Consider the following 25040-nt stretch of genomic DNA (forward strand, 5'->3'; position numbering starts at 1 on the left):
GGGGGTGGGAGATGGATACCGTCTCTGGGTCTGCACATAAAGTTGACCCGTGTCCGGCCCGGCCCGGATTCGAACCAGCGACCTCTCGATTACAAGTCCAGTGCTCTACCACCTGAGCTACCCACCCCAAAACACACACAGAATATAACATAGTTGTCATAGTGGTGATTGTAGTGGTGGTTGGAAGGTGTTCATGTGAGTATGAGCGATTGTGTGTGTGTATTCGGTGTAATATTTGTATACATACACACATGTGTCTGTGGTATGGTCTAGAGACTTCACTTCATGTTTCAGCTGGACGGAAATGGTAGTACAGTTGTACATTGTAACTTTACAAGAAAAAAGTTAAGGTTGAAAGGGGGAAGAACTTTCCCGTCTTGTTTCCATGTTATACCTTGGTCGCCTCCCTTTTAACAACCAAAATTTTAACATAGGCACACGATAAAAACTTTTGTTTCTCCAGCATCCGTAAGAGGACGGAACCTGGCTCTCATACACACACACAGACACACACACACACACACACACACACACACACACACACACACAAACACAAACATACACACCCACACTCCTGCTGACAAAAAAATGATAGAAATGAAAAATTGTGAATATATTCCATCCCTTACGTCTCCTCTGAAAAAACGCATTTACTGACCATCATACTGTTGATAATCTGGCACAACGCATCTTTGAAAGCAAATTGTCATTTATTTTGTACCCTGGTGGATTGATTTTTCGTTCAATGCGGATGACACAGCTATAGATTAGCAGCACGGCGTACACACTCAAAGCAAATATACGGTCTTTTTTTGAAAGGCTTAGAAGCAGTGAGAGGTTCTGCAGTCTATCACTTCACAAGGCAGACCAGTACGGGCTGAATTTAGTTGAATAAGTCTATGACTGTGTCCAGTAGTGTCTAGCGCCCGTGCTTGGTAGTACCCCACCACCACCCCCCCACCCTCTCCCCTAATTAACATGTTTATTTTGTGTGTGTGTGTGTGTGTGTGTGTGTGTGTGTGTGTGTGTGTGTGTGTGTGTGTGTGAGTGTGTGTGTTATCTCCACATGTAAACACATTGACTATTCGTTTGAGATGGGGAATGTAATGATAAGATGTACGTGTAGTATGACACTCACACTACACATAGACAACACTGTGAAGGCGTGTATAGTAATGATTACACTGTATTGAATATAAGACTAAAAGGTAAGGTTAAACACAAGCACAAAGTAGAGAGTACTGAAGCAAGAGACTGTTCCCTGTGATAGCTGAATGCAGACTGCTGCAGAAGGCAAGGCTAAAACTGAGGCTGGCTGTGTGGCCAGGCAGTATGGATAACCATGACTAGTGAGCATGCAGATATCACTACAGGGAAGGGGGGTTGTGAGGGGAGTGGTGTGCGATTTACAGATGAATCTTCGAATCGTTATTTCTCAACTTCAATGGTAATTAAGGTACCAAGTTCCAGAACTGCAGAATAAGACGATTTCGAAATGTTTTCTATATAGCTTTCTTTCCCTTCGACCCTTTCGCAATGCATAACAGCAACAGCATATTCACACTGCTATTACGAAACTGCATACTGGAGTGTACCTTGTCAATAATGTTCTAACCACCGCTTCCCATTCACTGTTTACACGTTGCCATGGATGTGACGTCACAAGCACAGGCGAAAGCGCGCGCGCATGCCGAGACGCACAGCAGTACGGAGGTACGGCAGCATTAATTTTGTAATTATTTTCTCGCTTTTACGATCTCGTAGCCAGCACCGGAACTAGCTCCGTCTGTGCGCGTTTGATGAGAGAAAAGAGGAGTACATTTGTTACAGTTTAAACATTTTAATCAGTAACAGAAAGGTAAGTTGAATCAGTGATGGAAGCGAACTGTGTCGATGGATGTGTGTGTATGGTAAGCTATTGTTGCACCTCGCGGTGGCTTACCCTCTGACCCCGGCGATCCTTGTATCGTGTTAATTGACTGTGTCGATAATTAAGGCAAGCCGGTACAAGGAACTGCACTGTGAAGGTCGCATGGTTTAGAGAAAATGAAAATGTACTGTAAGTGTAGAGGCTGTGCATGCGTATATAATATACACAACGCAGGGTGTTCATACTTGCAGATATCTACGGTGACCGTTTGTGACAATAAGAACTCTATTTGTCAAGTAAATATGAACGCTGGTATGTTCTTTTCTTTAATAAGCTTTGCTTCATTTATTTTTCCTTCTTTTTCCTGTTGCTGGAAGTAATACTAGTTTGGAGTAATATTCTTTAGCTTCCAACTTTTTTTAAAATTTTTTTAAAGAGGTTTGAGCTAAGGTTTGTTCAAATGAATATTTAAAGTTGTTGTGGCACACATACACACAAAGACTAACAGTAATATGCACCCCCCCCACACACACACACACACTCACACGCATGTACCCACACATTCACACACATTCTCACACATTAACACATACACTGATACAGTGATAATGATACATACACATAGCCATAGGCGTGCACAGACACACACCCACACCACAATTTTTGCGTGTGTTGGCGTGAGTGTGCATGTCTCTGTGTAATTTAACTGTTACTGTCAGTTCACTCAAAGCACGGCAACCATGAATGCAAAGTTAATGACTTGGCTCTCATAAAGGGGTCCCGTCATAAAGCACGGAGGGTTGATTTAAGATTAAACTGTGATTGGGTTTTTTAACAAAAGCAAGGCGTTATTGTTAATACACATCTTCTTCTTCTTCTTCTTCTGCGTTCGTGGGCTGAAACTCCCACGTACACTCATGATTTGCGCGAGTGGAATTTTACATGTATGACCGTTTTTACCCCGCCATTTAGGCAGCCATATGCCGTTTTCGGAGGAAGCATGCTGGGTATTTTCGTGTTTTTATAACCCACCGAACTCTGACATGGATTACAGGATCTTTTTCGTGCGCACTTGGTCTTGTGCTTGCGTGTACACACGGGGGTGTTCGGACACCGAGGAGAGTCTGCACACAAAGTTGGCTCTGAGAAATAAATCTCTCGCCGAACGTGGGGACGAACTCACGCTGACAGCGGCCAACTGGATACAAATCCAGCGCGCTACCGACTGAGCTACATCCCCGCCCAATACACATCAAAAACATCACAACACATTTGCCTTTGCTTTTGGCATACGCGTTATATTAGGAGACACTGTTCATTTGTCTGATCTGCCTTTTGACTGCGATTAGGTATCAAACCTGAGCCTGAGAAACATTTCTATACATGGGATTTTCACGTAAAATGTACAATTTTGCCTCAGCTGAAAGGCTTGTGTTTTTGTAAATCAAAATCAGCACTAGATAGTAGACTATAAACTTCACCACCACCACCCCCCTCCACCCCTATCCTTCTTTAAAGACCTCAAAATATCTTAAAAATCAGGTGTTATTATTAAAAAGGAGGTAGTCTTGAAATGGAAATTGATTTACAGAGGTTTTCAATGCAAGAGCTAAAACATCAAGGCCTCAAAAGGAGGGAGTCTTAAAAATGGGGGTCTTTGTTTGTTTGTTTGTTTGTTTGTGTGTTTGTTCGTTCATGGGCTGAAACTCCCACGGCTTTTACGTGTATGACCGTTTTTACCCCGCCATTTAGGCAGCCATACGCCGCTTTCGGAGGAAGGGGAGGTCTTAAAAATGAGTTCCAGTTTTGTAATTGTAAATGGAGATGTCAGAAACCAATGATTGAACCTTATACAGCTTGGCGCACTTAATTAAACCACTGGACCACAAACCCCTGTTAGCATTGAAGTGAAGGTTCTAATAGCAGAATTTCTGATGCATGAAATGCTGTGTGAATACCTGTACTGTGGTTGTTTAATAGCACTCTGGTCTGCTAGCTATAGTGATGGAATGATCAATAAGAGATGTTTGCGGTATAAATATGTCTCTATCTGCCTCCTGAGCTGTTGCGCTTGCAGGCAGCAGCTTTCAGTGTGGCTGTGAAATTGTGAGGGACCATTGATCAGCAGTGTTAACAGGACGCAGTTTAACTACAGTGGAACCCCCCTTTTAAGACCTCCACAAATCTGAAAAAATCAGGTCTTAAAAAGGAGGGAGTCTTAAATTGGGGGTAAATTTACAGGGGTGAATAGAAAATCTGAAAATTCAAGGTCTTAAAAACGAGGAAGTCTTAGATTGGGGGGGGGAGGGGGTCTTAAAAGGGGGTTCCATTGTACTGGTAGGATTGATTGAGTGGTAGGTGGATGGATGGTTGAGTGGAATTGGATGATTGAATGGCTTGGTGCATGAATGGATTGAATTGCTCTATAGGTACCGTCTCCAAGTGACTGAATGGCTAGGTGCATGAATGGATTGAATTGCTCTATAGGTACCGTCTCCAAGTGACTGAATGGCTAGGTGCATGAATGGATTGAATTGCTCTATAGGTACCGTCTCCAAGTGACTGAATGGCTAGGTGCATGAATGGATTGAATTGCTCTATACCTACGTCTCCAAGTGACTGAATGGCTAGGTGCATGAATGGATTGAATTGCTCTATAGGTACCGTCTCCAAGTGACTGAATGGCTAGGTGCATGAATGGATTGAATTGCTCTATACCTACGTCTCCAAGTGACTGAATGGCTAGGTGCATGAATGGATTGAATTGCTCTATAGGTACCGTCTCCAAGTGACTGAATGGCTAGGTGCATGAATGGATTGAATTGCTCTATAGGTACCGTCTCCAAGTGACTGAATGGCTAGGTGCATGAATGGATTGAATTGCTCTATAGGTACCGTCTCCAAGTGACTGAATGGCTAGGTGCATGAATGGATTGAATTGCTCTATAGGTACCGTCTCCAAGTGACTGAATGGCTAGGTGCATGAATGGATTGAATTGCTCTATACCTACGTCTCCAAGTGACTGATTATCTCATTAACTGACCAGTGACCTCTTAATAATGACCCCCTACCCATAACGACCACCCAGAAAGATCCTGACAATGTCAATGTTTTATTGCTGTATAATTCACCTGTCCATAGACATAGTGACCTATGCCTTGTCCATAACGACCACTTTAAGTTGGTCTCTGAGGTTGTTGTTATTGACAGGTTTAAGTTCTTTAACTGTAATTTATAAAATATCAAAATATTACAAATAAATTATGCAAAACTAAACAGCAATTTTGTTTTAAACTAATAAAAGGCAGTCTCCTTTCAGTTCTCGTCTAAGGTTGCTATTTTATTTATTTTTTAAACACAGTAGGTTTTGAAGGCTTTAACAAAGCGCATAGTGCTTTTAGTTATGCGCTATAGAAATCTCCTTAATAAATAAATTCCTAAATCATCTTGTGTAAAAATAAACTCTTTGTGAAAACTGTGAGGTGTTTATTCTTCTTTCAATAATTACCAAGATTCATAACACAGGAAAGAATTCAGTCTGAGTAACAGTCATGTGCCATGAACACATTATTGCAAATATGAATATTTATAATATTATACATGTATAACATCATCACAATTGGTCAATTTTCTCCCGTCCAGTAAATTCACAAAATGAGAGCCATGCATTTTCTGCAATGATGAATAAAAAAACATTATTCTGACAGTTAAGTGCTATTATGGGTAGAAAACCCAGTTGCCAAGCGTTGCGAGAGCTAAGAGAGAAAGAGAGGCTGCATGTAATTGCTAGCTCGTGAATAATTGTTGTGCTGGCAGAACATTAAGCGCCAGCCAAATCCCGTGAGGGATGATCATGACTAGTTTCCATGGAAAATCTCAAAGCTTAATTCAATGCTGAATACTGAATTGTGTTGGTGCCTCCATTAATTGCGTTTTGTCAGATTTTACCTGACTTTAGCTCGGAGCTCTCCTGTGTGCTATAATAGACATACTGCAACTGTGTTTAGAATTTTTCTTTTGTGCATTTTGGGGGAAGAATATATTGTTAGGTAGTGTTTATTGTCATAATTAACGTGATACATTATGATTATCCTGGCTAATCCAAGATGCATAAGTTAATGTATGAATTTACTTGTGTAAGCATAAATTGAATATGTTGTGTATGCATATATGTGTTTTTGTGTATGTGTATGTGTGTAATTGTTTGTCTGTCTCTATGCATGTGTGTAAGAAATGTATCTATATATTCCTATGAGTGAGTGCCATGGGTGTAATTTTGAACATTATTTGTTTTAATCATATTTGATTGCATTGAAGCAATCTTAAGTGTCATTCACTCTTAATCTTAATACACTTAAGTTTCACAGTAAATGTTCACCTTTAATTATTTTTGCCAGCAGGAATACTATTAGGAGTAGAAGGCCAGTAGCCGCAAGCAAACAAGATGGAGGACGTCGACGTGAAACGCTTTGCGGAGGTGATGAAACAGATTCACGAGCACGAAGCCAAGAACACCAGCAAGAACTTTCAGCTGAAGAAAGATCAGCTAAACGACTTGACAAAAACCGTCACACAGCTGGAGGAACACCACAAAAAGGCCACGGATAAAGTGTAAGTGATGTGTGTCTCATGTGTATGTGTGGGTGTATGTTTGAGTGGGTGTGTGTGTGTTTGTAAGTGTGGCTGAGGGTAGCCGACGAGTCTCAAACTCTCGGTGAACATTCAAAAGGGCTGTGAAGACTGGATCTTCGGCGGTCTGTGCAGAGGAAACCCAACCATAAAAGGTCATGGTTCAACGGATAGAAAGGCGATATCCAGCAACATCGCTGTGGGACGCATACCTCAGAGCATGGCGAGACACGTAGATCGTACTGGTCTTCCCACTGCATCCTTGCCTACCCCCAATCGTCTCTGCCATGCAATTGCCACTGGACCAGGAAGCCAGGGACGAGAGAGTGAGGCTGGTCATCCTGCGCAGTCCTCCCTCACTATAATCCAAGTACAGCACTTGTCAAGACTCTTGGAAACTTGCTGCCTCTCTGAAAAACCTTGACATTCAGGTCGACTCTTGGGATCGGAGCAACTTGCTCAAGACAGATCGAACTGGCGTAGCCTCATCCATACTGGTGCCCAAACCGCGGAACATAGAAGAAGAATCCACATCGCAGAGCAAAAGCGCACACTTCGGAAAACCAGAGCAGCCAGTACCCCAGCAGCTAAACCCTCTCATGTGTGTCCAACATACGGGAAGGGATTCCTGGCCCGGATTGGCCTCATCAGTCATCTCAGGACCCATCAGACCCGACATCCAAGCATATCATGAGTCTGCGGTCATCTTCAAGAACGAAGGACGAACAACAACAAGTGTGGGTGTGTGCATGTATGTGTGTGCATACAACATGTCCTTGGGACACACAGACACACAATGATAAAATTAAAAAGTTAACAAGAGAGAGAGAGAGAGAGAGAGAGAGAGAGAGAGAGAGAGAGAGAGAGAGAGAGAGAGAGAGAGAGAGAGAGAGAGAGAGAGAGAGAGAGAGAGAGAGAGAGAGAGAGAGAGAGAGAGAGAGAGAGAGTGTGTCAGACAGAAAGAGATGGAGATGGAGATATGGATGGATGAATAGTTTGGCCAAACACAAAAACCTATTTCAAATCACAGTAATTATTAATATCATGCCATCATTTTGGCGGAATTACCAGCTGTTTTCATGGTGGCTAATGTCAAGGACTGCCTTAAAATTCCCAAACTTGCTGAAACTAATGGACCTTTGTCCACATTTCCCAAGGAAAGAAAGGAACACCTACATACCCCTCTTATTGGAGCTGTTTTAAGTTTTATTATTGTGCATTTTCATCCACAGAGCCAAAGAGAAAGCTGATGTGGACAAATTGAAAGAACCATCTACCAGAGATTTCTTCAAGGACCAGAAGTCATTTGATGACAAGATGTCTGTGGAAATGGTGAGTCCCTTGAACATCAGTTATGTACCTGTGTGTACTGCTCTTTTTCTCTCACTCTGTACGATGTTTGATTTTAAATTTAATGTGTTGGTTTTTGTGTGGTTTTTTTTTTGTTTTTGGTATTTTTAGCAGTCACTAATAACGGGAAGATGACGGTTCTTACAGACTGGAGTAGATATGTACTTATGCATGCAATGGCTTGTGTATTGAAAGAGGCACATGTGCGGGCACACACACACACACACACCCCTAACTCTAATGCACACACACACACACACACACACACTAACACAAATCCCATCCCAATCTCATTACAATTTTTCCTCCGCAGGAAGAATACCTGGAGGCAGTCAGCGAACAGGAGATTGCCAAGAAGCAGCTGGACGGCGTGACGCAGCAGAAGAAGCAACTGGAACAGGAAGTGGCCCAAGTCGGACAACAGATGGAGGTCCTGATGAAACTCTACGAGGAGCAGGACTCAATCCTAGGTCAGTCTTTGACCGTATGGTAGTGTAGAGAAGGTGTGTAGAGGAAGGGGGCGAGAGTGTGTGTACGGGTGTGTCGGTGGGGGAGGGGGAGATTTGTGTGTATACAACGCAGGTTTGGGCTATCATTCTCTGGGTGGGAGAGGTGGTGCATACAGTTGGCGGTTGTAGTAGAACAGGAAGTTACCTAAATTAAGCTGAACAACAGATGGAGGTCCTAATAAAACTTTAAGAGGAGCAGGATGCTATTCTAGGTCAGTATGTATGTTAAATCAGGTGGGGGGGGGGTGTTGTTGAGGTGGTGGGGATGAGTTCAATCAATCAATCAATATGAGGCTTATATCGCGCGTATTCCGTGGGTACAGTTCTAAGCGCAGGGATTTATTTTTGTTTTCTATTTTTTATTTTTATGCAATTTATATCGCGCACATATTCAAGGCGCAGGGATTTATTTATGCCGTGTGAGATGGAATTTTTTTACACAATACATCACGCATTCACATCGGCCAGCAGATCGCAGCCATTTCGGCGCATATCCTACTTTTCACGGCCTATTATTCCAAGTCACACGGGTATTTTGGTGAACATTTTTATCTATGCCTATACAATTTTGTCAGGAAAGACCCTTTTGTCAATCGTGGAATCTTTAACGTGCACACCCCAATGTAGTGTACACGAAGGGACCTCGGTTTTTCGTCTCATCCAAAAGACTAGCACTTGAACCCACCACCTAGGTTAGGAAAGGGGGGAGAAAATTGCTAACGCCCTGACCCAGGATCGAACTCGCAACCTCTCGCTTCCGAGCGCAAGTGCGTTACCACTCGGCCACCCAGTCCGAGTTGAAGGGAGAGTTTGTGTATGCGGTTTTTTTTAGGGGGTGGGGGATCCGCATACGTAGGGGAATTTAAGGGGGGGTGGGGGGGGGGGGTTATGTGTATGAACATCTGTGTTTGTGTGTGCATGTCCGCCATAAAGACCATTAGGTCAATGTACTTGTGAATGTCTTGTTTTGTTAAAATTAAAACAATGCCCATTTACGTGGGTTTTTTTATTCTACTGTCTGATGCTTTTGACATGGAGGAAGTCTTCTGACAAAACACTTTTTTTTTTTGGCCAGCACATTTTGACCAATATTTATCCAGGTCAAATCATCCTATTGTCCTCTGAGTCTGAGTCTGAATTAGATGAAATGAAAAAGTGACTTGTTACTAAGCTTATTGGCCTTGTTTATTGTTGTTTTCTTCTTCTGTCATTGTTTTGTATTTGTAAGGAGTGTATGTGTGTTTGAATGCTATCCACACAAGGACGAATTATACCAATGGGCGATATGCTATATGGCCAAGTAAATTCTTGTTCTTGTTCCATCGTGTTCTTGTTTCATCCTCATTTAAACAATCTTTTGTTTATTTTCGACAGACAAAATTTTCAACGGCGAGTACGGCAGCGACCTGGAGAACAAGCTAGAGGCGGAGTGTGACAATCTCCTGGAGAAGAAAGAACGCATCGCGGTGGCCAAATACAAATGGACTAACGCACGGATCCTGCTGGACCACGCTGTTAAACAGCTGGGCATGGCCTGTCAAAAATGGATGTCACTCAAGGAGATTCCTACAACGTGAGTCGTGGGGTCAGGAAGGAGATGGAGCAGGGGCAGATCCCCCCCCAGCCTTAAAAAAATTTTAATAAGAGGAGAAAAAAAGAAGAAAAAAGTTGGGTAATTTGTTGGCTCAGGTTGCACCAGATCGGTCAATTGTCCTTGTTTAGATCCAAATTTGTCTTCTTAAATTTACTTTTTGGAAGGTGTATTAGGGGAAGTTTCTTGGCTCAGATTGCACCAGATTGCTCCATTTTCCTTTTTTTTTTTATCAACTTTGTCTGGGGGGGGGGGGGGGGGGAGCATGCCCCCAGACCCCCCTGGAAGGTTTGAACGCTTTGCGCACTCAACGAAACGCTTCGCGTAGTCGATTTGTCCCTAAAAGAAATTTGGAAACCCCCCCCCCCCCTTAAAAATGATGTGAATCGCCCCTGTGGAGGGTGGGGTGGGAGATGGCCTGTGGAGGGACTGGGTGGCCGAGTGGTAACGCACTTGCGCTCGGAAGCGAGAGGTTGCGTGTTCGACCCTGGGTCAGGCCGCAATTTTCTCCCCCCTTTCCTAACCTAGGTGGTGGGTTCAAGTGCTAGTCTTTCGGATGAGACGAAAAACCGAGGTCCCTTCGTGTACACTACATTGGGGTGTGCACGTTAAAGATCCCACGATTGACAAAAGGGTCTTTCCTGGCAAAATTGTATAGGCATAGATAAAATGTCCACCAAATACCCGTTTGACTTGGAATAAAGGCCGTGAAAGGTGAATGCTCGCCTACTAGGCTACTGAGCTTCACTGGCCGATGTGAATGCGTTACATATTGTGTGTAAAAAATGTATTTTTTACAAGTAAAATGACTATTTCTAAGAATACTCACCTCAATTTAACTAATAGGAGTTACCTTACTTACGAGTGCTAGACTGAGAAGCGTCCTATGTTACCAGTACTAGACTGTAAACAAGGTCGCTAACTCTAGATTTCCGTCGGTATACCATTTAGGGGAGTAGTCTCCCTTTGTCGGTAGTACCTCTCTGCGCATGTGCCAATGCCCATAATCCCCAGTTTCAATTCGAAGCTATTAAGTCAATAGCGGGGTTGGTGGGAGGGTCTCTGGTTAAATTGAGGTGAGTATTCTTAGAAATAGTCATTTTACTTGTAAAAAATACATATTTCTTTCGAATACATCACCTCAATTTAACTAATAGGAGAATAGATAACAGGCTGGAGGGTTGACTTTCGATCGGTAATCTAGTGTCACCTCACCCGACTCAGCCCATTTGTCCGGAATCCCCCCTGTAAAATCGGGGGAAGAAAAGGATAGATCATCGGACTGAGAAGCAAGAAATCCTGAGTCGGGCGAGTGGCAAGTTGCATTGTTGCCACTGTGTCAACTTGCTCCAGAAAGGGACAATCGAAAGAAAGTCCCACCTGTCAATGTAGAGCTGGTTTCTACTTGATGGTCGTTACTATTCCTCTGATCACTTGTCTTTATCAATGTTGGGTTATGGTTATGACTTGCCATTATGCGCCTTGAGCGACCCAACTCCCCAGCAACGTAAAGTTCTGCAGGCGGATCAGGTGAACGACCTAAAAGATGAGGAATGGTCAGAGATAACAATTCCTCTAATACCTTGAACTTATCACCAAGGTGCGTCTCTGCGACTGATCCTCCATTTAAGGGAGATTGACAGAGTTTCCAGAGATCCTGTAGAATTCTGGTCTGAGGCACCACTTTCCATGGCAAACAATTGTGCCAGTCGCATGAATGAATATATATATCCTCTCTGAATTTACCTCTCTAATGAGGATGGTAGGCACAGATACCAGTGTAAATTCAGGCTGACTTAGCTGTTCCTCCTGCGTGACAGGAAGTAAGCGCAAGTGCGCTCAGCAGTACGGTCACTGTCTGCACCTTTCCTGTGCCTGTCTCAACGCATGTGGGGGCTATAAGCCTACCCTTAATGGTTATAGGTACCATTTGTCCTAGAATAGCCAGTGAAAGACAGCCAGCTGTATTGCCTTTACCCAAGGGGAAAACCTGCTTCTTACTTGAAATTCCACACTTATAGCGTGAGGGGGTCCCCAGTGACCATGGGCATCTCTGAGCCCTTATTGGCTGAATGACCGCTCTTGTCTTACTCAAGAGGGTGCCATGCCTGGCATGCAACTCACTGAGAGGTCCCATTTGTGATTTCAGCAGGACCGTTTTCTGGCTTGATCAGCCAGGTCCTTGATCTAGGTTTTCTGTAAACATGGTTGTAGGTGGCATCTGCTGGGTTGTCTGCCCAGCATAGGTTTTGTGGGTTCTGGGACACTCCAGATTTCTGTAGAGCTCACAAGTTCTTAGATGACTATGCAGTGATGTTCTCCGGCCTATGGCCGAAGGTGCACTATCTTGGGCTGATGCAAAGTTCTGCCCCCTGGTAGTTGGACTCACAAAGATGTCTTATGTTGTGATCTCAGTAGTACTTCTGCCTAGATCACCCAAGTCCATATCTGGATTTTCAGTAGGCGTGGCTGCGGGCGGCAAGTGTTGCATTGTCTGACCAGCATAGCTTTGTGAGCTCTGGGGCACTTCAGCTGTTTGTGGAGCTGAGCTCTAGGGTGACTATGCAGAGTTGTTTTCAGGCCCCTGCCTGAGGCAGGAGGTGTACTCTCTTGGTCTGATGCATAGTTCTGACTTGACAAAGGTCTTAGTCAGCACCCGAGTTGCCACGTTTCTCGCCCAAAAACGACGCGTAGCCGTAGACTGGGAGTGAGTGAGATAGGCTGGTGTGGTATTCCTGGCTCCAGCTAGGATCTCACTGTGTCTCTACCTCAGGCTCTTCGAGCGAGGGAGAAAAGGCTGGTGTGGTATTCCTGGCTCCAGCTAGGATCTCACTGTGTCTCTACCTCAAGCTCTTAGAGTGACACAACTTATACTCACCCAATAACCTTGTGTCACCGTAGACTGGGAGCGAGGGAGATAGCCTTGTGTGGTATTCCTAGCTCCTGCTAGGATCTCACTGTGTCTCTTTCCTCCAGCTCCTTTAGCTTTTGAGTCCAGGCATCTCAGAGTCTACATATGGATGGGATGGACACATTCACCCACTGTCAAAGGTATTGCCGCACTCATTATGCCTTACGGGGGAGGAATACCTCTAGGTCTTATCTCTGTGGTCCAGGGATCTTAGAGCTCCAGTTGTAAGAGGCAAACGAAGCTTGTCCAATTCAAGGTTCGGTTGGAAGGGGTGGCTGAGCCTTCCCAAATCCAAGTGTGTCTGTGGCCGTACCCAATACCCCTAAAGGTAGAGGAAGCTCTTCTTGTTCCAGGAAAATTGACTCAATGATGGAGGGACGTATGGTTTACCCAGTCCAAGATGTCTGGCAGCACTAATCAATCCGCATGGGCTGAGAGGTCCTCCTTGATCTATGAAATCTGGCCCATGGATCTCATAGTGCGGATGGCTGGCCAGACCTCAGACTATCTCTCAGTGTCCTTCCTGGAAAGTCCATGGAAAAACGGGCGGAGTCACCTCGGGAGACATTCCCTCTTTAGTCAAGTCTGTCCGTCTCTGAAGCATGACGTAGGTTGAGTGCTGTCCCTGTTGAAGGGTTTTGCCTTGACTTGGTTTGTTTGTTTGCTTAACGCCCAGCCGACCACGAAGCGCCATATCAGGGCGGTTCTTGACTTGGTCCAAGGATGATAACCATGAGGTTTTGTAGCCTAAGGACTGCCTGACCCTGGGGTAGGTTGTCTTCCAAAAGCTGCTGATCATCTCAGGGGCACCTGCCCAGTGATCTTAAACGGCCCATCCCTTCTCTAGGACGTCTACTGTCGTCTCTCCTGTTGATGCTTCTGCCAGAGTTGTTACCATTATCAGTCGAGATGTGACCTGTTACAGGTGTCGGACATCCTCTGTTGAGTGTCGACTGTACAATCTGACATTTCTATCATCATCCCCTGGCTGATGCGGGTGTCAGATGACATTCAGGAAGAAGGGGCAACTCTTACAAGTTGTTACGCTGAGTCCGTCCACAGGTCATGAAAGCATTCTGTACTTGACGATCTCAGAGCACTTCTTCCCCCGTCTCTGCGTTATCTCCAACAGCTCCCCGCCTTGTGATGTAGCCTGAACATGCTCACCCGTGTTGCCCGACGCTTGTATGGCAAGATACTTGGGCCTGTTACCCTGTTGAACAAGCTCCACTCCAAGTGTGAGTGATCTTCAGAGTCGTTTCCTCAGGCAAATGTCTTGAGACACTTTGATTCCTCTTATCTTGGTACGCAGTGTCTGTCTTGTAGCTGTGTATCCGAAGGAGACATCTAGAGACCTCAAGAGCTTGCAGTATGCATGGAAACTGATGTGACTACTGTACCCTGTTCAGTTGTCCACCGCTGTTTGACTGGTGATCTGTATGCAGATGCCATCTTGTAATGGTAGGGCGGCTCCCCGGTGTGAAGGTTGTAGCCTCTAACCATTAGCTCTCCATTCCAGGTGATGAAGATAACTAGGAGGCTCTAGGCATTCTCCTCACACTCCCAGACTTCTGTGTAGCCGGGCACTGCTGAATATGGTCAGGCGTGAAGTGTTGGTCTAGTTCCAAGAGCGTTAAACATTAGGTCTTCCTCAGTCCGTCAGGAGGTGGTAGACAGGCAATGGGGGGCGGGAGCTGTCCTTCCGGTGCTGAAGCATCGCTACAGGCAGTTTGCAGCACTGAATACTGGTAGTCAAAATGCATGAAGCCACCATCATGATGGGGAACCCTGGCAAAGATAGTGGTGGGAGGGGCCCAGTCCTGTCAACAGCCGTGTTTCGGGGTCACCTCAAGGGAGAGGTTGCAGACGAGGCTGTAGCTACCTCAGGGAGATTCTACTCATGTTACGCCCAGTGGACGTCTTGCCTGACAGCTGGAGGGTCTGTCATAAGCTGTCGCAACGATCCTGGGAGTTATCAGGGCGAAAAGGAAGCCTGTCTCTTCCTGTGCTTACTGGAGGTATTCCCCCAGAGCGCCCGACATTATACGTTATTTGCGTGTTTGACCAAAATATGACATTTTACACAGATCGAGACAGTCATTGTTCTCCGAGACCGCGCTAGCGGTCGAGGTGAACAATGACTGTCGAGATCTGTGTAAAATGTCATATTTTGGTCAAACACGCAAATAACATTTATGTATCGATCGAATTCCTTTCAGGTACTTATGACTTTGTTGTTGTTTTGACGATTGAACGAGCACACACACACATGTATGCAATCAAACACATAAGCTTCATATTTGGGCGTTTCAGGTTGACCGAAACTTCAAAGGAACTACAAAACACACGTCATGCACTCACTTTGTTGTTGTTTTGACATTGAACAGCACACACACATGCAATCAAACACATGACGTTTTTGTTTTTTTAGTTCCTTTGAAGTTTCGGTCAACCTGAAAAGCCAAATTATAAAGTTTTGTCGGCCTCTGACGTCACATGACTCAAAGAAGGGAAATCCAATCTCCAATCGATACATTGTCTGTTTGGTAATGTCTACGTATATATAAATACATGTCAATATGACTTAATTCCCCCTCGTACTGATAACGGCATGGATGTGCCAAGAGTTTATCCAGTACCTTTCTCATGAGAGTAGCCGCTCTGTCTAGGAGGCATAGTTAATTGTGTGTTGTAACAACATCCGTTTAGCAAATATGTTATATTTTCCAAAATATGAAATGATAAACATTGTATCCCTTGTATGAACCTGACTAGAGCCAGTGTTATTTAAGGGCGGCCTCTTATTGTTAGGTCCTGTTGTCTACTTCTGAGAACCTAGTCGTAGGATTAGGTGACAACAGTAGAGATGTGGCCTTGTTAAAGGTCAAAGGCTTAGGTTTTGCCTACGAACCAGGAATAAGTAGAGGCATGACAACATTATAGGAAGCTCCCCTGTGAGTATTATTCAGAGCCTTGCTCGATCTTGCATGTTGTGAAAACTCAGCTGAGTGTAATACTCATGTGTTAACAACCAAGTTTATTCATGCCCCTAAGGCATGGTTTCAACTGTATATTATTCATAACATGTCATTCAAGTGTAATGTACATCAATTGTGCACTGGAACAGAACATAAGTATATGTGTGTGCCTGTTCTAATTGAATTTGAAGAGCTGTCTCCTGGCACTGTGGTATCAACAGATTTTAGCTGAGTGTAAATCTCAAAGTGTAAACACTTGAGTTTATCCATAAGTTAAATCTTTTACCACTCAGATAGCTGATTTAAACACTCCATGAAAATGGAATTTGTAACATCAACTGACTTTTTTGATACCCTTTGCCAAGAATAAAAGGATTATATCCCAATAAAGATGTCCCATCTGTGTTTGCATACACTTTAATTCTTCCTTGTCAATTTAAAAAAAAATTTTTTTTTTTTTTTTTTAAATATATATTTATAATGTGTATGTATGCACGCATACAAGTTTACAAGTTAATCAAGTTAAGTTGGCAAGGAAAGTATTCTTTATCCAATTTGAAGAAGTACCACCACGTGGTCTCTGTGAGTCCACCATGATCATCTGATAAAAATACCAAAACCATAATCTGCCAACCGCAGAAAACATCGTTTCCCAGAAACATAGGAGAGAGAATTACTTGCCTTTCTCTCAGAGTAAAGGAAGTTCCCTCCGTAATATTCCCGGAGGCGCATATCTCAATCTCAGTGTTTGGTTTTCTTTCCAAGCGGGCGAGGTTTGTTGTTGTTATTCTTCGATACAACCCGCTTTCAGTTCTATCAGCGTTCAAGCGTACTGCGGTCCGTATCTACGCTGCCCGCAAAAGTCATCCCAGTTTGTAATGACCGAAGTATTCATACGCCATATGTAACATTCGCGGGCGCTCTGTGCCTTCAGTTCAATCAGCGTTCAAGCGTACTGCGTTCCGTATCTACGCTGCCCGCAAAAGTCATCGCAGTTTGTAACAAGGAACTTAGTCGATAAATATCGACAGGGGGCCGACAAATGGTTTAAATGGGAAATGTGTGTATATGGGTGTGGGTTTGAAACAAACAAACAAACCAACCCATGTGAACCCCGGGCCGCAGGCCTTCGATGTAGTGATTGAAAAAAAAAGGATGTTCTCAAATGGTTCAATTCTCATTTGGTCTGATTCTCAAATGGTACCGGTATACTCCCCCCGCCCTGGCCGCAGGCCTAGGAGTAAAATTTTTATAGACACTGACCTTCTTCCCAGGGGTCATTGACCCAGTTTTAGCTATGAGAGGTGGTTCGCACAGAGGCTGTAGAGTATACTGGGGCGGTCTCTTTGATGTCTTGAGAGGAAACTTGGCCAGGGTAGTACATGCACCAGAACTGGTGGACACCAAGGACAAACATGAAATCGAAGCAGTTTGCTTTCAGAGAGAACGGTCGTCAGCAACTCAAACTTCTCTGTTTTCTTTTTTTTTTTAAATCTGACTTTCTTTGTGGCCCCCTGACTCCGCCCCCTCCCTCTGTAAGGACCCTCCTCCACAAGGACCGATTTTTGTCAACATTTTAAAGGTCGCTAGAGAGGGGTTCCACTGTATGACCTAACCGCTACTGGCAGACGGCCTCAATCTTCACGCGCAAAGACGAGATTAATAGGTGCTCGGTTTTGGTATTTTGAATTACATTACATTAAACCTTTGTTGGGTTTCATGGTCATGGCAACAGCCATAATAATATTACATGATGTATAATATCATATTTCAGCATATGTGAATTACATGTCATCATACTAAACTGTCATACATTTTTATTCCTACATTATTCTGATTGATCACAACCAAACCTACTATCATTGGACACATCCAAATGCAAGCGCCTGTTCTTGACAATTTCTCTCTGATCTAAATATAAAATCAGTGCAATTTCCTGGGTCGGGCTTTGCCACAGACACTCACGGTTTGGCCTGTAGGTAAAATGTACAATGTATTTTCTGATTTGTGCACAAAAGCTTTTTTTCTTTTTTCTTTTTTTTAACATAACAATGTTTAATGTCACTGTATGTTTAAAAGACCATGGTCATATTTGTAAAAAAAATGTTAAATTAGAAAATAAATAACATTTTGGTTCATGATTTTTCCTACACCTGTGCTAAAAATAAGAAATAAAAATGTCGGGTATATAAGTCACTCAAATACAGCTAGGTATGAATGGCTCGGTTTGAGTTTGTTGCAGTTGACCCTGCACAATGCGACATATCATGTTTTTGTTGAACAATTTTGACGTCACCCCTCCCATAGGGTGACGTATTTCACAACTTCCTGTGTTACACAAACTCTGTGATGACCAATTTTGACGTCACCCCTCCCATAGGGTGACGGATTTCACAACTTTCTACAGATGAACAATTTTGACGTCACCCCTCCCATAGGGTGACGGATGTCACAACTTCCTGTGTACACAAACTGATGACGTATTTCACAACAAAATGGCGCTGCCCATGGTCAACCTCGAAACTATCCGTATAGAATGGGGGCGTCCTCGCCCCCATAATGACAGAAGTATTCATACGCCGTATGTAACCTTCGCGGGCGCTCGGTACTTTGTACGCCTAAAAATTCGGATCAGAAATGCGCTTCCGGTCGGGATAACGCGCATGGTAAACATCGCTGTAGTCGATAAAAAGCTGTTAAAACGCAAAAAACTTCCGGGTAATTTCGAAGTTGAAGGTCTTGTTCGTATTCCTACATTGATGTGCAGGGTGACCTGCCGTTGCTTTCCATTGAAAGCGGCAAGGTAAGTTATCGTTCGCGGAGTTCTATTGCGCCAATGAAACCGGTCCAACCGCTGTAAATATCTGTTCGACATTCGTAACGACTGAGTAAAGAATAGTTGTCGTTCAGTTGCATGTTCACTAGTTAAGAAAGACAAGTAACGGAGCCTGTTAGGCTCTGTGTGTCAACAAGGTATCATTGATGATTGAAGTACCTTCTACTTATGACCAAGTAACTTTGTTACATTTTTAAGCCGTTTCACTTTCATTTTCACGGTTCGTTACGTTGTTCAACGTGATGAATCATTGAATGTATACGGGCGTAGTAATCGCCCTTAAAAAGGAAAGCCCAAACCGTGATTGAAGGTGAATGTTGTAGTTCCTGTGAAGGAAGTCTTCTTAGACGGGAAAGGTCTAAATACACGTCTAGCTCCCCGTAGCAAGAAATTGAAACTGGGGATTATGGGCATTGGCACATGCGCAGAGAGGTACTACCGACAAAGGGAGACTACTCCCCTAAATGGTATACCGACGGAAATCTAGAGTTAGCGACCTTGTTTACAGTCTAGTACTGGTAACATAGGACGCTTCTCAGTCTAGCACTCGTAAGTAAGGTAACTCCTATTAGTTAAATTGAGGTGATGTATTCGAAAGAAATATGTCTGTTTGTCTGTCTGTCTGTAAAAAAATTCCATTTCAAACGGCAGAAATTAATATGTAAGCGCCTAGGGCTATATCTAGATTAGGCGCATAAAAATGATCACAATAATAATAAATAATAATAATGAGGGGAGGGGGGTGGGAGGGATGACAAGAGGGGTAGTGGAGGGATCGAGGACAATGACAATGGATTTTCTGTATTGACGAGGGTAATGATATAAGCACAAAGTGGTTGCTTTTTTACGATCATCCCTCGCCCTTAAGAGGGATTACACTAATACTTACCGACCTGTAACTTAGTAGAATTTATGCCGAGATGGGGGAAACACTCTTCTGCTTCTAGCTTCCCCCCTCCTTAGCGCTAGGGGGCACTTAACACAGGACCGTTAAGTAGACCAATTAGTGACCGCTCATCAGTCTCAGCATAGACCATTTATCCTGGACCGCCAACTAGCTCTCTCTCCGCTCTTTCTCTCTAATACGAGGTAGCGGCCTATCGCATTTAGGAACCTACGCTTACAAGCCTTTCAGAAATCAGGGGGACATCATATCCGGTGTCGATTGTAAACATGGACGAAGTTGCCGAGGTAAGTTCTGAAAATGCTAAAATAAACTCAGCAAAAGTGCATATGGAACATGTTTTTTGATGAGTTTTGTTAAGTTTAGTTTGGAGTTTCGGAAAATCCAGTTCATTGTCACCTCCCATTGTCACAAATAACTGGAGCGTGCTTTCTTTTCACTGTCTTCGAATCGCTGGCCTTTCAAACCGGACGCGACGCGCCCCTGAAAGTCGAGAGTCGTAACCTCGAAGGGTCACGTGACGAGTTGGCGGTCCAGGCTATTTGGTCTATGGTCTGAGATAGCGTCACTTACCATTCCATTGTCTAACCAGAATCATTGTATCTGTAGAAATGAATATAATACTACATCAAAATATAGGGGGAATAGGATAGGGGAACAAAAACATTTGACAAGTTAACAAGGGGCTTTGACATGCAGGACAGATTAGTTAGCATGCAAATAGTTTGGGAGAAATGGGTTGACTCTCAGAGCAGGAGCAAAGGTGTCTAAAATAAGGTGCCCTTAAACACAATTCATAGACAAGAATATTGTGAAAGCGCTCATAAGAGGTTCAATTTGGGGCCTGATAGCTAAAGTTGGTACAGTGGAACCCTCTTTATAAGACACCCCAATTTAAGACTCCCTCCTTTTTAAGACCTTGTTTTCTCAGACATTCTGTTCATAGCCTCTGTAAAAATTACCCCCTTTTTAAGACGATCCCTCCTTTTTAAGACCTTGTTTTCTCAGACTTTCTGTTCATAACCTCTGTAAAAATTACCCCCGTTTTAAGACCCCCTCCTTTTTAAGACCTGGTTTTCTCAGATTTTGGGGGGTCTTGAATGGGGGGGTTCCACTGTAGAGCGCTGTACTTCAAATCCAGACTCAGAGACTTCTTCTTCTCTTCTTCTTCTTGGCGTTCGCAGAGGTTACACAATCAGTCCAGCACTGGTGATAGTGTGTCATCATTTGCGTAAGCGTGTGTACCCGTGGTTTGTTAGAATACGCCGTGCGGCCCGGGTCCTCCGTCTTCAGCATTCGGGGTTTTCTGTCGGGGTTACCTCACCCTTAGCTCATGGCCCGTACGTCCTACCCTGAGAGCACAGGGGGGAGGATTTGCCGGGATCCCACCCGGAGCTAGGGTTTTAATGCGCCACTAATCGCATTAGATGAGTCCCGTCAATGGACGATGGAGCATTTCAAAGGGGGTAGCAGTGCCGCCTGCTACCCCACTCCGCCCTGGTAGGAAACACCGCCAGTTTGGTCCGCGGCCGCAAGCGGCTGATCTCCATATCTGAAGACCGTTCCCCTATCCGCCACACGGGGACGCGCTGGGTTGGGGGTGGTCACCCCACTGAAAATCCCACACTGGGTTAAGAAAGATCAGCCTGTCCCAGGACTCAGAGACAGTAGCAATGCTCCCCGCGTGTGCCACCTCCCTGCAGGGCATGCAAAATAGCAGTGGCCATTTTGTGAGAAGTACAGATGGCTGAACACACTAAAACACTGGATGCGCAACTCTGGTTTCTGCTAGCTTTCCAGTATCAGGAAGCGACTGACATTTCCAAACATATGGGATTATGAAGTATGAAAATGATGACAAAATAAAATAAAATTCATTTCAACAGAAAATGTATCATCCTTCAGCTAATTCCTCTTTTTCTTTCCCTCTTTGCAGCAACTGTCAAGGCAAGTACACTGTGGCCACAGAATCACGCAACAACATAATCGCCGCCGCGCAGAACATCACCAGTGCCCAGAGGTACCTCAACAACATCAAGTTCCCGTACTGCGAGCAAGCGGAGATCGCGACGCTGAACCGAGCGTGTCAGAACCTGTACATCGACATGCAGACTAACGAGCGTCACCAACACGCGTACCAGTGCTTCAACACCACGTACAGGCGAGCGGCTGCTCTCATGCAATGGTTTGACAGTGTGAGTGAACCTTCAGAGTAAATACTAGTGGTTTGACAGTGTGAGTGAACCTTCAGAGTAAATACTAGTGGTTTGACAGTGTGAGTGAACCTTCAGAGTAAATACTAGTGGTTTGACAGTGTGAGTGAACCTTCAGAGTAAATACTAGTGGTTTGACAGTGTGAGTGAACCTTCAGAGTAAATACTAGTGGTTTGACAGTGTGAGTGAACCTTCAGAGTAAATACTAGTGGTTTGACAGTGTGAGTGAACCTTCAGAGTAAATACTAGTGGTTTGACAGTGTCAGTGAACCTTCAGAGTAAATTAATACTAGTGGTTTGACAGTGTCAGTGAACCTTCAGAGTAAATGCTAGTGGTTTGACAGTGTGAGAGAACCTTCAGAATAAATACTAGTGGTTTGACAGTGTGAGTGAACCTTCAGAATAAATACTAGTGGTTTGACAGTGTGAGAGAACCTTCAGAGTAAATACTAGTGGTTTGACAGTGTGAGTGAACCTTCAGTAAATACTAGTGGTTTGACAGTGTGAGTGAACCTTCAGAGTAGATACTAATGGTTTGACAGTGTGAGTGAACCTTCAGAGTAAATACTAGTGGTTTGACAGTGTGAGTGAACCTTCAGAGTAAATGCTAGTGGTTTGACAGTGTGAGCGAACCTTCAGAGTAAATACTAGTGGTTTGACAGTGTGAGTGAACTTCAGAGTAAATACTAGTGGTTTGACAGTGTGAGTGAACCTTCAGAGTAAATACTAGTGGTTTTACAGTGTGAGTGAACCTTCAGAGTAAATACTAATGGTTTGACAGTGTGAGTGAACCTTCAGAGTAAATACTAGTGGTTTGACAGTGTGAGTGAACTTCAGAGTAAATACTAGTGGTTTGACAGTGTGAGTGAACCTTCAGAGTAAATACTAGTGGTTTGACAGTGTGAGTGAACCTTCAGAGTAAATACTAGTGGTTTGACAGTGTGAGTGAACCTTCAGAGTAAATACTAATGGTTTGACAGTGTGAGTGAACCTTCAGATTAGATACTGGTGGTTTGATAGTGTCAGTGAACCTTCAAAGTAAATACTAGTGGCCGCTTAAGGTTTTAAAAAAAGTCTATTACAGTACAGTGGAAACCCCCTTTCAAGACCTAAAAATAATCTGAGATAATTAGGTCTTAAAAAGGAGGGAGACTTAAAACAGAGGTAAATTTACAGCGGTTATCAACAGAAAATATGATAAATCAAGGTCTTAAAAAGGGGGAAGTCTTAAATTTGGGGGATATGAGAGGGGGGGGGGGGGGGTTGCACTGTAAAAAGTGGCAGGTTTGAAATGAAAGAGATTTATGAACTGATGATCAAGATCAATGTGTTTACGGACTTTCTGGGCTTTCCATGTGGACACACACACAAAGACATACAAGTCTCTCTCTCCGGCCAAGTCCACAAAAGAGGAAACAACAGCAGCAACAGTTACTGGCATAGTAATCTGCATTCCCGTCTCTATTGTCCCTCAAATCGCAGTTCCAAAGTTATACCTTAAGATTCTGCGTTACAAATAATTATAATGCTTCCACATACATTTCAATCAATCAATCAATGAGGCTTATATCGCGCATATTCCGTGGGTACAGTTCTAGGCGCTCTGCAGTGATGCTGTGTGAGATGAAATTTTATACGGCCAGTAGATTGCAGCCATGTCGGCGCATATTTACCTTTCACGGCCTTATTCCAAGTCACACGGGTATGGTAGACAATTATTAACTGTGCCTAAGCAATTTTGCCAGGAAAGACCCTTTTGTCAATCGTGGGATCTTTAACGTGCACACCCAATGTAGTATACACGGGGGGTGGTTCGGACACCGAAGAGAGTCTGCACACAAAGTTGACTCTGAAATAAATTTCTGCCGAACCTGGGATCGAACTCGCGCTGACAGCGGCCAACTGAATACAAATCCAGCGCGCTACCAACTGAGCTATATCCCCGCAAAAGCTTAATGAAATGTCATAAAATGGGCAAAGAACAGCGTCACTCTTTGTGAGGGTTTCACTCACTTTGATTTGATTCATTACCATACTGGTTGTGTGTTTTTCAGCAAATTGTGTCTTGTGCATCTCGATTAAGGTACAGTGGCTTCCCGAGACTCTTCAGAGTTGTCAAATATGCCAGAAACTCCCCTCAAATGGCCAGATAAATGATAGTATCTCTTTACAGGGTTTCATTTACTAGTGCGCCCTGCGCCATTGGCGCATTAAATCTGAAAATGTCCCATCACAATTCCCTTCATTGCGTCAAAGGGCGCATTGAGATAACATACGAGTGCGCCACCAAATGTGACACTTTACATCGGATTACACACACAAACACACACACACATACATAACACGATATAGCGGCTAATTCTCAGATGGCACCATATTGCACCATTTTGCATCTTTTGGTCAAAACGCATACAGACCTCTTTGGCGCTTCTTGCCTTCGACTATGTCCCATCGGAATTTGGTTGAGGGGGACAAATGTCCCATTGCCTTTTTCTCCCAGACTAAACCCTGTCTTTAACACTTTCTACCCCACCTATGTTGACCAAGTTATTTTTGGTCAAGACCAGCTGTGCTGCAGCAGGTCACTCAGAATTGTAGTAACTGTGTATCAACACGCTGGAATGCAGGCGTTAGATTGACGTTACAGTAAGTGACTGAAGCTAACAGTCTGAGCGGATATATCCATACCTGGTCAGATAGAGCCATATGAGTGGGTACGGATATATCCGTACCTGGGAGACAATGATCAGTTAAGGTACAGTGCATGATTCCCCAGATTCTTTATGTTTGTCAAATTTTCCAGAAACTCCCTCCAAATGGCCAGATCAATTATAGTATCTCTTTAAATAGATGGTTGAATCACACACAGTGAACAAGAATTTGACAGTGCAGTGTTTCTTTGTCACAGGTTATCAACAACACCATCACTAAGGATCTGGAAAAGTCAAAGAAAGAGCTGAAGCCGACCGAGAAAGCGCTGCGAGCGGAGCGGCTCCGACTGATCAAGGAGAAACTCGGCAGCGAGGCTGACGGGCTCACACTCCAAGAATCAGGTGAGACAAGCAGACTAACTACCAGAAACTTGTAGCAGATTTTACTCAAGTGTAAGAGAGTTGGGCTAGAAGGAATAGAGATGCGGATAGAATCAGCTGTACATTCTTGAAGCTCTGGTGCCACTAACGGGGATATGGATCATAAAGTTTGATGCCAAGATATTGAAATACAGTGGAACCCCCTTTTCAAGACC

General features: G+C 43.9%; 1 protein-coding gene across 2 annotated transcripts in view; it reads left to right on the plus strand.

Annotated features, from left to right (window-relative positions):
• Positions 1 to 1547: 1547 nt before the first annotated feature.
• Positions 1548 to 25040, plus strand: part of LOC138950909 (M protein, serotype 2.1-like) — a 36222-nt gene continuing 12729 nt past the window's right edge. The window contains exons 1-7 of one of the 2 annotated variants that reach the window (XM_070322612.1): positions 1548 to 1858; positions 6269 to 6482; positions 7733 to 7832; positions 8164 to 8320; positions 9734 to 9932; positions 21516 to 21774; positions 24702 to 24846. In XM_070322612.1, the coding sequence (XP_070178713.1) occupies positions 6316 to 6482; positions 7733 to 7832; positions 8164 to 8320; positions 9734 to 9932; positions 21516 to 21774; positions 24702 to 24846 (1027 nt within the window). In that variant the 5' untranslated portion in view covers positions 1548 to 1858; positions 6269 to 6315. The remainder of the gene's footprint in view (positions 1859 to 6268; positions 6483 to 7732; positions 7833 to 8163; positions 8321 to 9733; positions 9933 to 21515; positions 21775 to 24701; positions 24847 to 25040) is intronic. The other variant, XM_070322613.1, reaches the window with a different exon arrangement.

Source organism: Littorina saxatilis, linkage group LG16 (assembly GCF_037325665.1).
Source record: "Littorina saxatilis isolate snail1 linkage group LG16, US_GU_Lsax_2.0, whole genome shotgun sequence".
In the NCBI taxonomy this organism is placed as follows: Eukaryota; Metazoa; Mollusca; class Gastropoda; order Littorinimorpha; family Littorinidae; genus Littorina; species Littorina saxatilis.